The following is a 14,693-nucleotide window of genomic DNA, read 5'->3' as shown; positions in this document are numbered from 1 at the left end:
CTCTCCGACATCCCCCCGTCGGTCCCCGGATGCGGACAAGGGGGACCGGTTCTGCCCCTGCGGCTCCTTCGGAGCCTTGGAGTCCTGCGGCCTATCCACCAAGTCCGGGTTCGTCGGCGACTCCCGCACAGGTGCAAGAATTTCTTGCTACCATGGACTGCCTGTTTAGGCCTCGGGTTCCAGCCGGCGCGCCCTTGGGCCCTTCCGCGGTTCCGTGTCAGGATCCTGTCGAACAGTCTGTGCCGCCGTCGGCTCCGGGCACGGCGCCGCAGGATCCTGTGCCGCTGGCTCCGGCCACGGCGCCACAAGGTCCCACGCTGCCGACCCCAGCGCCACCATCAGCTACGTCTCCGGCACCGCAGTGGATACCATTTGTTCAGCCCTTGCCCCGGTTCCAGGACAATTTTGTCTCTACCTGGGATCCGAATTGGGATACGGTGCCTGTTTGGCCCCGTTCGGCGCCGTTCCCGGTGCCGTTTGTTCCTTCCCCTATCCCTGCCCCGCTGCCGCGGTCTGTACCGCATACGGCAAAGGTGGAGGACGACTGGGAGGGGGCCAAGGACCTTCTTGCTTGTCAGTGTGACTGAGCAGGACTGGGCAAACAACTTAAAGGAGGCCGGCGCCCTTGATGTCACCCCTGACCCCGGGTTTGCCTCTCCCCGTCTACCATGGAGGAGGGTGCCTCTTACACGGACGTCCCAGAGTGCCTTTTCCATTGCTCCGTCGGATAAGGACCTAAGAAGCAGGACCAGTTCTGCAAGTGGTCGTTCTCTTCGGTAAGCTAAGGGCTGCGGTCGGTGAACACTGCATGCCTATTGGGCTGCTGTTTCCACGCGGTGTGGGATACAGTTGCACAGGTGTTGCCTCAGTGTCCCGAAGAGGTCCAAGCTGTGCTGTCCCAAGCTGTTGCCGAAGGTAAAGATGCAGCTAAGTTGGTTTGGACATAGCGGACTCTCTATGTAGGGCAATTTCTACGACTGTGGCGCTTCGTTGCCTCGCCTGGTTGAGATCTACCGGGTTCTCGCCAGATGTCCAAAGCTCACTCATGGACATGCCCTTTGATGCACTCGCCTGTTTGGCGTTAAAGCCGACAGTGCGCTAGAGCGTTTTTAAGGACTCTCGGGCTACGGCCAAGTCCTTGGGCCTCTCCACCACGCGCCCGGCCATTCCTTTAGTGGCCACGGAAGGGGCACCCCTGCCCGCTCGTTCAGTCAAAGGCCTGCGCAGAACCAAACTCAGCGCAGCCGGGGGCGTGGAGACCGCAGGTGCGGCACAGGGGCCAGTGTGCGGGTCGGTTCACCTCCTCTCCCGCAGCATCTGCCTCAAAGTCTTCCTAATCCGAGCTTTGGGGGTGCACCCCACGCCATTGGGCGGCAAGATTCGACATCACCTCCCCACTGGCGTTCTGTCACTTTTGACAAGTGGCAACTCGTCCGGAGGGGTTACTACCTCCCCTTCGAGTCTCCCTCCCCAGCCATGCCACCTCACTTCCACCGCATGTAGGGGGATCACTTCGCGCTTCTCCAACAGGAAGTCATAGTCCTCTTGGCCAAGGGGGCCATCGAGTGCGTTCCTGGGCCAGAAGTCGGACGTGGTTGTTATTCCCACTACTTTCTGGTCCCCAAGAAGGACAAAGGGGCCTTCCTCCCCTACTTGGACCTTAGGAATGTCAATTGCTTCCTCTGGAATGAGAAGTTCAAGATGTTGACTCTGGCTCAGGTCTTGGTCGCTCTCGACCCTGGAAACTGGATGGTAGTGTTGGACTTGCAGGACTCATATTTTCACATCCCCGTCCTGCCAGCCCACAGGCATTACCTGCGGTTCATGGTAGGCCAGGAGCATTTTCAGTTTGCCGTGATCCCCTTCGGCCTTACCAGCGCCCCTTGGGTGTTCACGAAAGTGATGGCGGTGGTCGCAGGTCAGGGGTGTCGGTCTTCCACTACCTCGACGACTGGTTGTTGAAGGGGGGCTAGCCCCAGGCAGTTGTCACCCACCTTCAGACTATGGCCGACCTCCTGCATTTGCTGGGATTCTCCATCAACGTGCCAAAGTCACACCTGAGTCCCTCTCAGAAGCTCCCCTTCATCGGAGCGGTTCTGGATTCGATGCGGTTTCGGGTTTATCCTCCTGAGCAGCGAGTCCGGGATATTCAGGCTATGATTCCGATCTTTCAGCCTCTATCCCGGGTTTCAGTCAGGATGACCCTCCGGCTCCTGGGCCTGATGGCCTCTGGCATCCTGCTAGTGCAACATTCCAGATGGCATATGCGGGCTCTGCAGTGGGACCGGAAGTTCCAGTGGGCGCAGCATCAGGGCAACCTGTCCAATCACGTCCAGATCTCGGAGGGCACTGCACGACAATTGCAATGGTAGCTGATGAATCGTGATTGGGTCAATGGTAGATCCCTCTCTCTTCCCCAACCGGAGCACACAGTGGTGACGGATGCATCCCTCATGGTATGGGGAGGCCACTTGGGAGAGGCGGAGATCAGAGGCCTCTGGTCTCCGGCAGAATCCCGGCTCCATATCAACCTTTTGGAGCTTCGGGCGATCCGACTTGCACTGATGCCTTTTCTTTTTTAAGTCTCCAGTTTCCTGAAAGGCATTACACACACGTTTCCTCCCGTGCCATTCATTATGCCTCAATGGGACTTAAACCTTGTTTTAACATATCTGTTATGCGCTCGCTTTGCGCCCCTTTATAACTGTCCTTTGCGTCTTCTCACTCTCACGACGGCTTTCCTGGTTGCTTTCTTTCTTCCAAACCTCCTTTCCTTTCTGTTCATCCAGAAATGGTGGTTTTAAGGACCCGTCCTTCTTTCTTGCCAGAGGTTGTCATGCCCTTCCACATCGGGCAGACCATCACTTTGCCCACCTTCTTTCCACCTCTGCATCCTTCAAAAGAGGAAGAGAGGCTCCACCATCTGGACCCAAAATGCGCGCTCTCGTTCTATCTGAAGCGCACACAACTGTTCCGGGTGGATGACCAGCTCTATGTTGGCTACGTTGGAATTAAAAAAGGTCGGGTTGTGCACAAACGGACCATCTCTTGGTTGGTTGTTCTGTGCATCAAAGCATGTTACTCATTGGCTAAGAAGGAGCCCCCTGTGAGGCTGTGTGCCCATTCTACCAGGGCAACGGCAGCCACTACTGCCTTGGGACGCGGCGTTCCCTTGCAGGACATTTGTCAAGCAGCTACGTGGGCTTCGCTGCACACGTTTACCAAGCATTACTGCCTTGACAGTCAAGTCCGGAGTGACGGCTTCTTTGACTGTTCTGTTCTCCGTGACTTTCTGGTGTAATCTTGTTCGCAGACCCACCTCCTGGGATGGTAATGCTTGGGGTATCTATTCTAAGGTAAGGAATCTATCACTTACGTGTCTCTTTCAGATGCACAAGTTACTACTTGTGTAATGATATAACTTTAAGAGACATTAGTTAGTGATAGATTCCTTACCTCCCCACCCATCCTCCCCGTTCTGCGAACTGATTTCTAGGGTTGTCATCCTTTTCAGGGCCCTAGTTTCATGGCACCAGTGCTCAGTTTCTTGCATGGCTCTGCGTTCCTGGCACAGAAAGTCGTGTACAGAACTGACGTCAGCGCGCATGGGTGGCGCCTAAGTAGTCTTCGTGACGCGGAGCCGCACAACGCCACCTACCGATGCGCAGGGATACTGCTGATGAAAAAACTTTGCGAATACAGTCTGACGACTGGGGATATTCTACGGTAAGGAATCTATCACTAGCTAATGTTTTTTACAGATATATTGTTACACAAGTAGTAACTTGTGCAACAAATGTATACACAGATGCATGATAGCACAGTAAAAACTAAAGAAAAGAAAGGAGGTGGGAAAAACATAAAACGAAAAAGGATAGATTGAGTCATTACTGATCCAACAAATAGATTGTGACCAGTAAAGAGTAAATAGTAAATGGTAAAGAACAAATAGCAAAGAATGAATAACAGAAAGTAACACCCCCCTAAACCCTTTTCCCTAGTCCTCACATCTTCTGTAGTCTGTTAGTACACTAACCTGTGTTTTGTGTAAACAGTCTGTCATTCTTAATTTTCACCTTCAGTTAAGTCTCAGTCATGCAGTGAAGGTATGAAGACCTATTAAAACGACTATACTGAGTAAGTGCACAACCGTTCTCTATCATCAAGGGACATGGGCTTAAGTTTGTTTAATCTTATGAACGGACCTCAAACTGGGTACGGCTATCCTGAATTTCAATCTCCAAAAGAGAGAGTTTCCCAGAGACCAGAAAGGACTGGGTGTCAACTGCTTATCAGAAAGGATTCCTTTCTGTGTATTATTCTTTTAGTTAGTGACCATGAGGCCTACACTTAGGCCTCATGGTCACTAACTAAAAGAATAATACACAGAAAGGAATCCTTTTTGATATCCTGAATTTCAGACATACACTTCTCACAGTTGGCTTGGCGGAAGAGCTCGGTCAACTATTCTTGGTGTGTTGGGAGTGCCGTCAGGCGCTAGTGCTTGAGGATACAGACCTTTGCAGCCATTAAGGCCGTCAACATCCACCTCCACCAATGGGTGGAGCGGTGTTCCACTTCCTCCAATTAGTGGAGCTGTCATCCACCCCGAGAACATCAGGCCGGACGGCAAGTTTGGCCGATGAGAAGAAATTAATGGTGCTAGTATTTCACAGTGTGTTCCATTTTCCAGTAGTGTGATAGTTTCGTAGAGGGCCACGGTATATGGAGAAGGTCGCATCTGGTTCCTGGCATCTCCAGAATTGTCTTCAGGCAGTACGTGAGCTCTTTTCAACTTGTATTGGAACCAATTCCAGTCATGTAAAATTTTAAAATGGGAAACTTTCAATTGTGCCTCACTCAGGGTCATGTCATGGTTATCGAGCAAATCTGACAAGCCCTCATCAGTGTATTCAATACCTAGGCATGCCTGCCAATGCCGATTCGCCTCCCAACTAATATTACAAGAGTACAGTGAGTCAATAATAATTTGGTATAAATTGGGAGACTGCATCCCTAGAGGTGCCCCACGTAAGTATGTGCTTCCTAATAGGTGACTCTGGTAAGGCAACTGGGCTGGCACCAAGCACACTGTAAGAAGAGACAAAATTGGCAATATTGCCAATAGTGGACCGATCTCTGGGAAAAGTCCATTCAAAGGGCTTCAAAGGTCTTCATCATGTTGGTAGTGGTATAGTAAATGTCCTCTTTCATCATGATCCCTCTCTTAGCCCATTGTGGCCAGTAGAAAGTCTTATTTCCTATTGTAAGGGCTGTGTTAGACTAGAGTGGAGCCCCCTGAAAGGTGAAGACCATTTATGCCAAGTCTCTTATGTATATCTTTCCAGACTGCCTACATTGCTCTCACCTTGGGCTGGTATATTAGTAACTGGGAAAGAGGGGCACAGTATAGTATACCTATACCTAGTATAGCATTTATTGACAGACATTTCTACAGCTACTCAGGAGAGCCAATCCATGGCAGGAGACATAACGTATCCCAGCTGCGTGCGGTGCTGAGTCAGATAGTACACATACATGTCAATAGATGATGGCCCCCCGCCTGTGTATGTGCATGAAGTTTTGCAGGATTCAACCTAGGCTTTCTGCACAAATAGTTGAAACTGGAAGCAGTTACCATTTTTACCCCTTGGGTTCTGCCCCACAAAGAGAACTGTGCAACGGACCACCTATGGAAGTCGCAATCCATTTGTGCCATCAACAGCTGCAAATTGGCCATCACCATCCCCTCTAGACCTCTTGTGACCTGGATGCCCAGGTATCTAAGTCCTGTGGATTTCCACAAAAAGCCGAAGTTGCAATGGGGCCTTCTAATCCGGTATTTTGTTATGATCAACGCTTTGCTTCTCGACCAGTTGATCTCATAAACAGAGAAGCTTGAAAACTCTGAAATCAAGGACATTAGCTGGGGAATCGAGATTTCAGGGTCGCCGAGTGTAAGGAGGATGATATCAGCATAGTGCAAGAGCTTAACATGACCAGCAGCCATATCAATGCCCTGTATTTGCACACACTGACATTTAGCTCCGGCGAGTGGTTCTAGTGCTATGAGATATGAAAGGGAGGAAAGTAGATATCCCATCGTTGTTTGTCCAGATATGGGAAAGGGCTGCAACATATGTCCCCCCGCTAGTCAACCTGTGCAGTAGGATCAGAGTAGAGCCAGCATGCCTTGTCAAGGAATCACAAGTCTATGCCAACTCTTCTCAGCATTGTGAATAGATACCCCCATTCAAACCTATCGAATGCTCTTTCTGCATCCAAAGGCAATAATATCTTGTCATCCATGTCCTACTTTACGATCCATAGGACAGTCGATAAATGTTGCAAGTGATTCCTTGTGGTGCGACCAGGATAAAACCGACCTTAGAGCCACGTACATGCCTCGGGAGAATTATCTTTAATCTGGTGGCTAACACTTTGGCCAGTATTTTCATGTCTGTATTGACTAAATATATTGGATTGTTGCTCACACATTGTATGTAGTCTTTATATGGCTTCAAGATGAGGTTGTTAAATTCCTTGCGGAATCTGCCCGTCGTTTCTGCATCCTTGAAGGCTCTGTAAAGCAGTGATATCAGTATAGATGTGTTTTATTTCTAAAACTCGTGTTTCCGAGCAACAAGGGCACCCAGGTTTGCTATTGCTCTGGGACCTTGGGAGTAGCTTATTCTAGAGGACAGTGGTCCCTGTTTAAGTAAACGATAAACATAAGAATCAATATAGTCGAAGTCAGCACTATATTTAGCCGTTTATCCAGTCGGATAAAGGCAATTTAATTTGCAGATAATTACTATATTCAAGAGCTGTGAATTTTATATACAGTGGGATACAAGCCTGTATCCATGGATACAATAGATTAACTGCCCTCACGCACCTGCCGAAGCCGACACCCTTGAGACCTCTATAGGCATCCTCTGGTCGCCCAGCTACACGCTTGTACTAGGCAATTGTCTTCAGGCAATAGTATCCCTAGTCCTGATGATGATCTTAATACTAATGTAAAGGATCGAAACGTTGTCGACAGAAAGTACACCTTATACACAGTGATCTATTCAAATGTGTTATGGTGTATGTGTAACGGTGAACCTGCTTTTATAACATGTCTACTCTATTGTGAATGTATGCTACAGACACCCACATGCTGCCTGAGCCTTTTTGTTTTCTTTTTTGCAAAGTGAGTCCATGGATACAGGCTTGTATCCCCCTGTATATAAAATTCACTGCTCTTGAATATAGTAATTATCTGCAAATTAAATTGCCTTTATCTCGCTGGATAAACTGCTAAATATAGTGCTGACTTCGACTATATTGATTCTTATGTTTATTATTTCTAAAACTCAGCAGGAAAGCCATCCATCCCCAGTGCTTTGTTACAAGGCATGGCTAAAAATGCAGCTGCAATATGCTCTTCCTTAATCTCACCCTCTAGTAGCTGCCTGCCATCATTGACAGGAATTGGGCAAATGTCTTGGCTATGGCCATCGGATGTGTGATCCGTTCTCTTTCCCGGTCTCTAAATGCAGTTATGACTATGTGCTCCTAGAATTATCAGAGTTGGGCTGTCAGTAAACGGCCTGCTTTTCCCCCTTAGTCGTAATGTCTCCCTTCAAGCCAAGTAGGGCATATTCCTCTATGGTGAAATGAGTATTAAGATCAAATTTTGCTGTTTTAAGGTGTTTGAGACGTTTTGGGGTGAGTTTAGTCATGTATTGCTGGCTCAAAAGTCTATTGTCTCGTTCTAGCAGTGCTATTTTGTCCTGCTAGGCCGTTTTCTTAAATGCCTCATCAGTTCACCTTTTTAACTGCCTTCCCAGCTGCTCAAAGAACCTGTGATGATACAACTGAAGGGTTGTTCTTGTCGAAGTACTGATTTAAGTGCTCAATGAGTTTCTTTTTATCTTCCTGGAGTTTGTAGTTGAACATGTTTAGGCACCAGTATTTGGCAGTGGGAGCGTCATGACCTAGTGCCAGTTCTAGGACTACTAAAGCATGCTCCACTATTGCACAGTAAGACTCAGAAAGACCAGAGCGTGTTGGTCAATAAGATAGTATTCTATTCTAGAACCGGTACCATGTACACAAGAGAAGAAACTGTATTCCTTATCTCTTGGGTGTAATAGGTGCCAAGGCTACTCTAAGCCGTGATCTTTCAGAAAGTTTCCTCATTTTGCCCTATCTTTAGAATTGAAATTGTCCAGTGGACAAGACCTGCCTATATATGGGTCCAGGTTAAGTTCCAGTCTCCGCCCACCCCTACTTTAGTATTGCCAAATTCTGTAAACCACCCCAAGAGATGTGAAAAAAAGGCTATCCTTTCATGATTTGGGGCATAAATGGAGCCCAATATCATTGTGGTGCAGATGGTCTTAATCTTCACAAAGACGTATCTACCTATTGGGTCTGTCCAAGTCTTGTGTATGGCGTACAAGAGTGATTTCTAAAAGAGATTGCCAGCCCACATTTTTTTTGGGATGAAGTAGACAGTGAAGCCCAGGAAGAGGCAACAGTCCCACCAAGAAAGCTACTACGAACCACCCTACCAACCCAGTCTATCCTAAGCTTGCCTGATTGGGTGGTAGATAGGTGGTTCTCCTAGAGGAGGATAACATCAGGAGATTAGGTAGGTGAGGGTATTTTTTTTGTTTAATGTAGTGTGTCAGTCCTTTAAGGGAGACGGTGCAAATGTTTTATGCCTTGACGATCCTGCCAGTGTTGGGGTCATTTTAGAAGTCACTAGTGGGCAGCATTACTTCTTAGATTACCCATAGTAGTAGGGGGTAGATTTCGGGGCTTATCACCCACCTTGGTGTAGGTCATCTGAAGAATGTGAGTGGGTGTAGAGATGCAAAACCAAAGGGGATGATGGACGGAGTGTTGAACATTGCAAGCACTCACCCCCAGTCAACTGATCTGGGTTTAATCCATCATCATTCTTCAGTTCACTCTGCCACACCAGTTCAGACATGGCTATATGCAAATCAGTCTGACCCTGTGCCTAATGGGAACAGTCCAGCCCGAACTGCCAAGCCATGTCTTCCCTGGACCTGAAACAAGCATCCTGGGACCGGTTTCTGGCTAATCAGCCATCATCAGCCAGGCTAGCTTGAATCCAGTGGCAAAGTGAGCAAGGGACCCATGTCTGGGCATACCCTGCCAACTTGGGGCGAACAAAGCAAAACCAAAGGGGATGATGAACGGAGTGTTGAACATTGCAAGCACTCACCCTCAGTCAACTGATCTGGGTTTAATCCATCATCATTCTTTAGCTCACTCTGCCATCCAAGTTCAGACATGGACATATGCAAATCAGTCTGACCCTGTGCCTCATGGGAACAGTCCAGCCCGAACTGCCAATCCATGTCTTCCCTGGACCGGAAACCTGCATCCTGGGACCGGTTTCTGGCTAATCAGCCAGGCTAGCTTGAATCCAGTGGCATAGTGAGCAAAGGATCCACGTCTAGGCATACCCTGCCAACTTAGGGCGAACAAAGCAAAACCAAAGGGGATGATGGGCGGAGTGTTGAACATTCCAAGCACTCACCCCCAGTTAACTGATCTGGGTTTAATCCATCATCATTCTTTAGCTCACTCTGCCACCCCAGTTCAGACATGGCCATATGCAAATCCGTCTGACCCTGTGCCTCATGGGAACAAGCCAGCCCGAACATGGTGTAGAGATGGTCTTACTGACTTTAGTTAAGTACAGAGGATATGGAGGTACACATGTGAAATCTCAACAACAACAAAAGTCCTCTGAGAAAACAACGAGCAAAGTCTCAACACTGTACAGTGCACAGACTCAAGTAATACAATATCAGCTATCAACTAAGTCTTTAAACGGGTGAGTGACTCCCTCCAACAGATGTTTTATTAGATGGACATCTAAGGTGTACAGTGTTTTCCGTGTCAATAGTTCCCGAAGTGGTATGCCGTTTTGCACATACTTTTTTGCCCACCTAGTGGTAATGGTAATTATTACGGGGGCTTGGATTTTGGTGCCTAGAATTTTGCAGGCTCTGTGGTTTGTTCATTCCCGAGAATTGCATATGGTTTCAAACGTGTACGCACATTCCTATGAGAAATTGCAACCCCAAATTGTGTAAAAATAAAACTGCTCCCTTTTCCTAAACGGGTTCTTTTGTTTCTTTTTCCAGGTACCAACACAGCCAAGCGTAGCACATCTTCAGGGACCAAAGAGTCTAGCTCCTCCAAGGAAAGGCTCCGCGACCGCTCTCGTCTGAACCCAAGCAAGAAGCTATCTTCCATGGGGCAGGGAGGGACTGACATTACTGTCACTAAGCGCTCCCGCAGTCGCACAGAGTCTGACATCCGCATGAGCAAGTCCAAGTCTGACAATCAGATCAATGACAAGGCTGCGCTAGAAGCCAAAGTGAAAGACTTGTTAACGCTGGCCAAGACGAAGGATGTGGAGATCCTCCACCTACGGAATGAGCTTCGCGACATGCGCACGCAGCTGGGGCTGAACGATGATCCCTCAGACAGCGAGGAGAAATCCGAGGAGAAAGACGTGGTTGTGGTCCATGAGCCCACGGACGTTGAGTCCATGCTGCTACAGCTCCAGGAGCAGAACACTGCAATCCGGGAAGAGCTGAATCAACTGAAGAATGAAAACCGCATGCTGAAGGATAGACTTAATGCTTTGGGATTTTCCCTGGAGCAGAGGATGGACAGCACTGAGAAGCTGTTTGGTTTCCATTCTTTGAGCCCGGAGATGGCGGCTGGTAACCATAGTGATGGTGGTGGGACCCTTGCTTCCTCAGTGGAAGGTTCAACTCCTGGCTCCATGGAGGATCTTTTAAGTCAGGATGAACATACACTTCTGGATAACCGGCATAGCAATTCCATGGACAACTTGGACAGCGAGTGCAGTGAGGTCTACCAGCCCCTCACCTCCAGTGATGATGCCCTGGATGCCCCTTCATCTTCCTCAGAGTCTGAAGGCTTGCCAAGCATGGAGCGCTCGAGGAAGGGCAGCAGTGGCAATGCCAGTGAGGTGTCTGTGGCATGTCTTACTGAGCGCATCCACCAGATGGAGGAAAACCAGCACAGTACAGCTGAAGAGCTGCAGGCCACTCTGCAAGAGCTGGCTGATCTGCAACAAATCACCCAAGAGCTGAACAGCGAGAATGAGAGGTATGGTGAAGAGAAAGTCATTCTGATGGACTCCTTATGCCAGCAGAGTGACAAGCTGGAGCACTACAGCCGGCAGATCGAGTACTTCCGCTCTCTGCTGGACGAGCACCACATCTCGTACGTTGTGGACGAGGATGTGAAAAGTGGCAGGTACATGGAGATGGAGCAGCGCTACACAGATCTGTCTGAGAATGCTCGATTTGATCGGGAGCAGCTCCTTGGCGTGCAACAGCACCTTAGCAACACCCTTAAAATGGCAGAACAGGATAACAAGGAGGCCCAAGATGTAATCAGTGCCCTAAAGGAGCGCAACCACCACATGGAGCGAATCTTGGAGTCCGAACAGATTAACAAGTCAGCACTGGCAGCCAGCTTGGAAGAATACAAGGCCACACTGGCCAGCGACCAAATCGAGCTGAACCGTCTGAAGGCTCAGCTGGAACAGGAAAAGCAAAAGGTGGCTGAACTTTACTCCATTCACAACTCTGGGGACAAGTCAGACATCCAGGATCTGCTTGAAAGTGTTCGTATGGACAAGGAGAAGGCTGAGGTCTTAGTTGGGAATCTCCAGGAGGAGCTAGCTCACACCCGTAATGATGCCAATCGGCTGCAGGACACCTTAGTCAAGGTAGAGTATCCAGCCGTATTCCACCTCCACCATGTCAAACCAGGAGCTCTTCTTGCTCATTTTATGGGAAGTCCCTAAAATTCCTAAACATCTATTCCAAAAAGACTTGCAAGGAGTAGCACTTGGAACTGGACTACAAATCCAGCACCAGGTGGCAACTTCTTAGGGTCTGACGCCATTCCTTAAATTAACCAAAGTAGTATTACACCTTTTATGTGCCCCGCCACCACACCTTCGAAATCCACGGTGTAAGCGGATGTATTTGGCTGTTTATAGCTGCTACACTCCCACCTGAATGTTATCACCTTCCCCATGTGACTCTCCACCAACTTAGCTATCTACCACGTCACTTGAGCGATGGATCCTTTCAGACCCAAAAGGTTGTAGTGTCCGATAACTGCATTCTTTTAGGAGGGCCGGGCTGTTTTATAAATGGGAGGTCTTTGTCTAGATCTTATCAACACAAGACTCATATCTTTTGTCGTGTGTGAACCTTGTTGTGCTTCTAGAGCAGAGTCATAATAAAAGAGGGCGTTGCGGGCAGCACCCACAGTATCTAAAAGCATGAGTTTTTAGCTCCAAATCTGATTTCAGTATAACTTTTGCCTAGGTTTGTGTGACAGGCTAGCAGCACCTGGGTGTGGTTTCTTTGAAGTATTCAGGTCTCAAAGTTGGTACTGTATAGTTCTGGCTTATAAGAACATTGATAGTAAGCCAGGGAGTCGTGGGATCACCTTCTGGTTACTAATCAGTCAAACGGACAGTGGTCTTCCTACCAGCAGAGTGCCCATGATGGCTCCTTGTTTCGGAGGTTGCTAGTTGGAAACTAAAGTGTGTAATATATGTTGATTCATAAATATGATTTTTTAAAGGAGGCCACCAGATCAGTCTGGCATAAAGACAATATTATTGTGGTCTGAGGGATAGCAATGTCATGTAGATCAGTGGGTCTCCAGCCTTTTCTTTAGTGGCAATTACTGATTAATGAAGTCCATCTAGATCTACTTTCTAACATAGGGATTATATAAGGATATATAAGGGTTAAGCAGTCTGTACGTTGCTCCTAAAGTACCCAATTCTTGCTGTAATCAGCCTATAAGAGTAATGGTAGGCCTCATGTATTGGGGAAGGTTTACCAGTGAGTTCCACATGGGCTAGTATTGTCCCTTTAATCTTGTATGTGAATCAACTTTGAGAGGCAAGTGTCCCTTTGAGGCTTGTTGTTTCTTTGTCAAACAATACAAGGGGTGAAACTACTCATTTTGTGAGGTAGCACCCAAAAGACTTCAATTACCTCACTAATGTCCATTGGTTGATGTCCAGAAACTGGCCCTGCATCAGTAACCCAAGATTAAGAATAATATTTCCTGGTAGCAGGAATGGTTTGAGAAATATTTGTAATGGCCTGCCGTGTAGAGTATTTAGCTGTCCTAGGCCAAAACACCCACCTCCCCTTCGTGGCATGCACACATGCAACAAAATGAAAAAGTTATGTTTGCTTTTTGCAAGGTGCATGCAGCCTTTATGGTCCTCTACAAAAATATATCCCTACAGCAACCCCTAGCAGTGAGGTATATGTGTTGTTCAATATGGAAACAAAAATGTATGTCTTAAGAAGCGTAACAACCTTCTAGAAAATAAAAGAAGAAAAGCGAAGAAGGAAAGATAGAAAACGAGAAAATGACAGGAAGGAAGAAAAAGGTTGGGATGATGGAGCAGATAAAAGGGGAGGAGAGAAATAAAGGGAAGACGAAAGAGAAATAGAAAAAAATATATATGAATGAAGAAAATTAGAAAATGAAAAAGAAGAAAAGAAAGCGAGAGGAAGAGAAAAATGGTGGCAAGACAGTGACAAAAGAAAAGAGCTAAATTAAAAATGAAAAAGGCGAAAAAATTAGAACAAGAGATGATAGTAAAGCGAAAGAAGGAAAGGAAAGATATGGTGAATGAAAGGAAGCAAGAGAAAGATATAGAGTGGAGGAAAAATGAAGGAGGGAGAGAAAAGGAAAGAAGGACATTTAAATGTAGTGCAGTTGCCAAAACGTACCATATGAAGTCGGGTATTTTGAAGCAATATTTTGCATGGAGAAAATTTGAAAACAGTGTGCGTTAAGCTGGTGCATTTTACTTTTTTCAGGCTTCTTAGCAGAAAGAAGCACAACATTTTTTCACAAAAAGGTGTGCTACTTGATGCTGCTGCTTTGTCGGATTCCTATCCTCTCAGAAAGAGGCACACAATGTTTTAAAGTGCAGCCTTAGTGATAGCCAGAGTCATAATTTCTTGTATAGCGCACATTTCACAGAAGTCTCAAGGCGCTTAGCAACAAACGACAACCAAGTATAAAAGGGGGAAATGGAGAGAAAATTAATTGGGAAAGAGCCAGGTTTTTAATCCCTTACGAAAAGCCTGATGATTGGAGAGATAGGTAGGTATCCTTAGAGGCTCCAATCCAGTTGACAGGCAGCAAGCTACTCGGAGAGAGCCTGAGAGTTACTGGTAGCTCGCAAACAACCTTATGGAGAAGTATGTAGATGAATAGGGTTGGTGATAGTGAATATTTTTTGTAAGGCTAGCTGCTGTAACTTCAAACACTCGCTTGTACACCATGAGATGTGTTGCGAATGCCTAACATTGTACTTGAGTGCAGCTTGGAGACAGTACTCATAAAGCAAGTCTGTAGACTTCTAAACACAAGCTCCTCCCTATACCGACTCCCTACACTCTTCTATTCCCTCCCCCCAAGATCAGCCATTGAGGCCTATTAATTGTGGGATGGCTTAAAGGAGTGGGTGTTCTGAGACCTCTATGTAAAGTCTGCTTTGCCTGCCTGTGTGCCCTTCTTCAGTTTCACAAATATATACCAGCTCTCCCTCTTGGGTGGGGTGA

General features: G+C 47.3%; 1 protein-coding gene across 2 annotated transcripts in view; it reads left to right on the top strand.

The window, feature by feature from the left end:
• SPECC1L (sperm antigen with calponin homology and coiled-coil domains 1 like) overlaps nt 1–14,693 on the top strand; it is a 480,979-nt gene that overhangs the window by 179,910 nt on the left and 286,376 nt on the right. For both annotated transcript variants that reach the window (XM_086942800.1, XM_086942799.1), the window contains one exon: nt 10,179–11,806. In XM_086942800.1, the coding sequence (XP_086798926.1) occupies nt 10,179–11,806 (1,628 nt within the window). The remainder of the gene's footprint in view (nt 1–10,178; nt 11,807–14,693) is intronic.

This window comes from Lissotriton vulgaris, chromosome 11 (genome assembly GCF_964263255.1).
Source record: "Lissotriton vulgaris chromosome 11, aLisVul1.2, whole genome shotgun sequence".
NCBI lineage: Eukaryota > Metazoa > Chordata > Amphibia > Caudata > Salamandridae > Lissotriton > Lissotriton vulgaris.
This window is presented reverse-complemented; position numbering and strand designations above follow the sequence as displayed.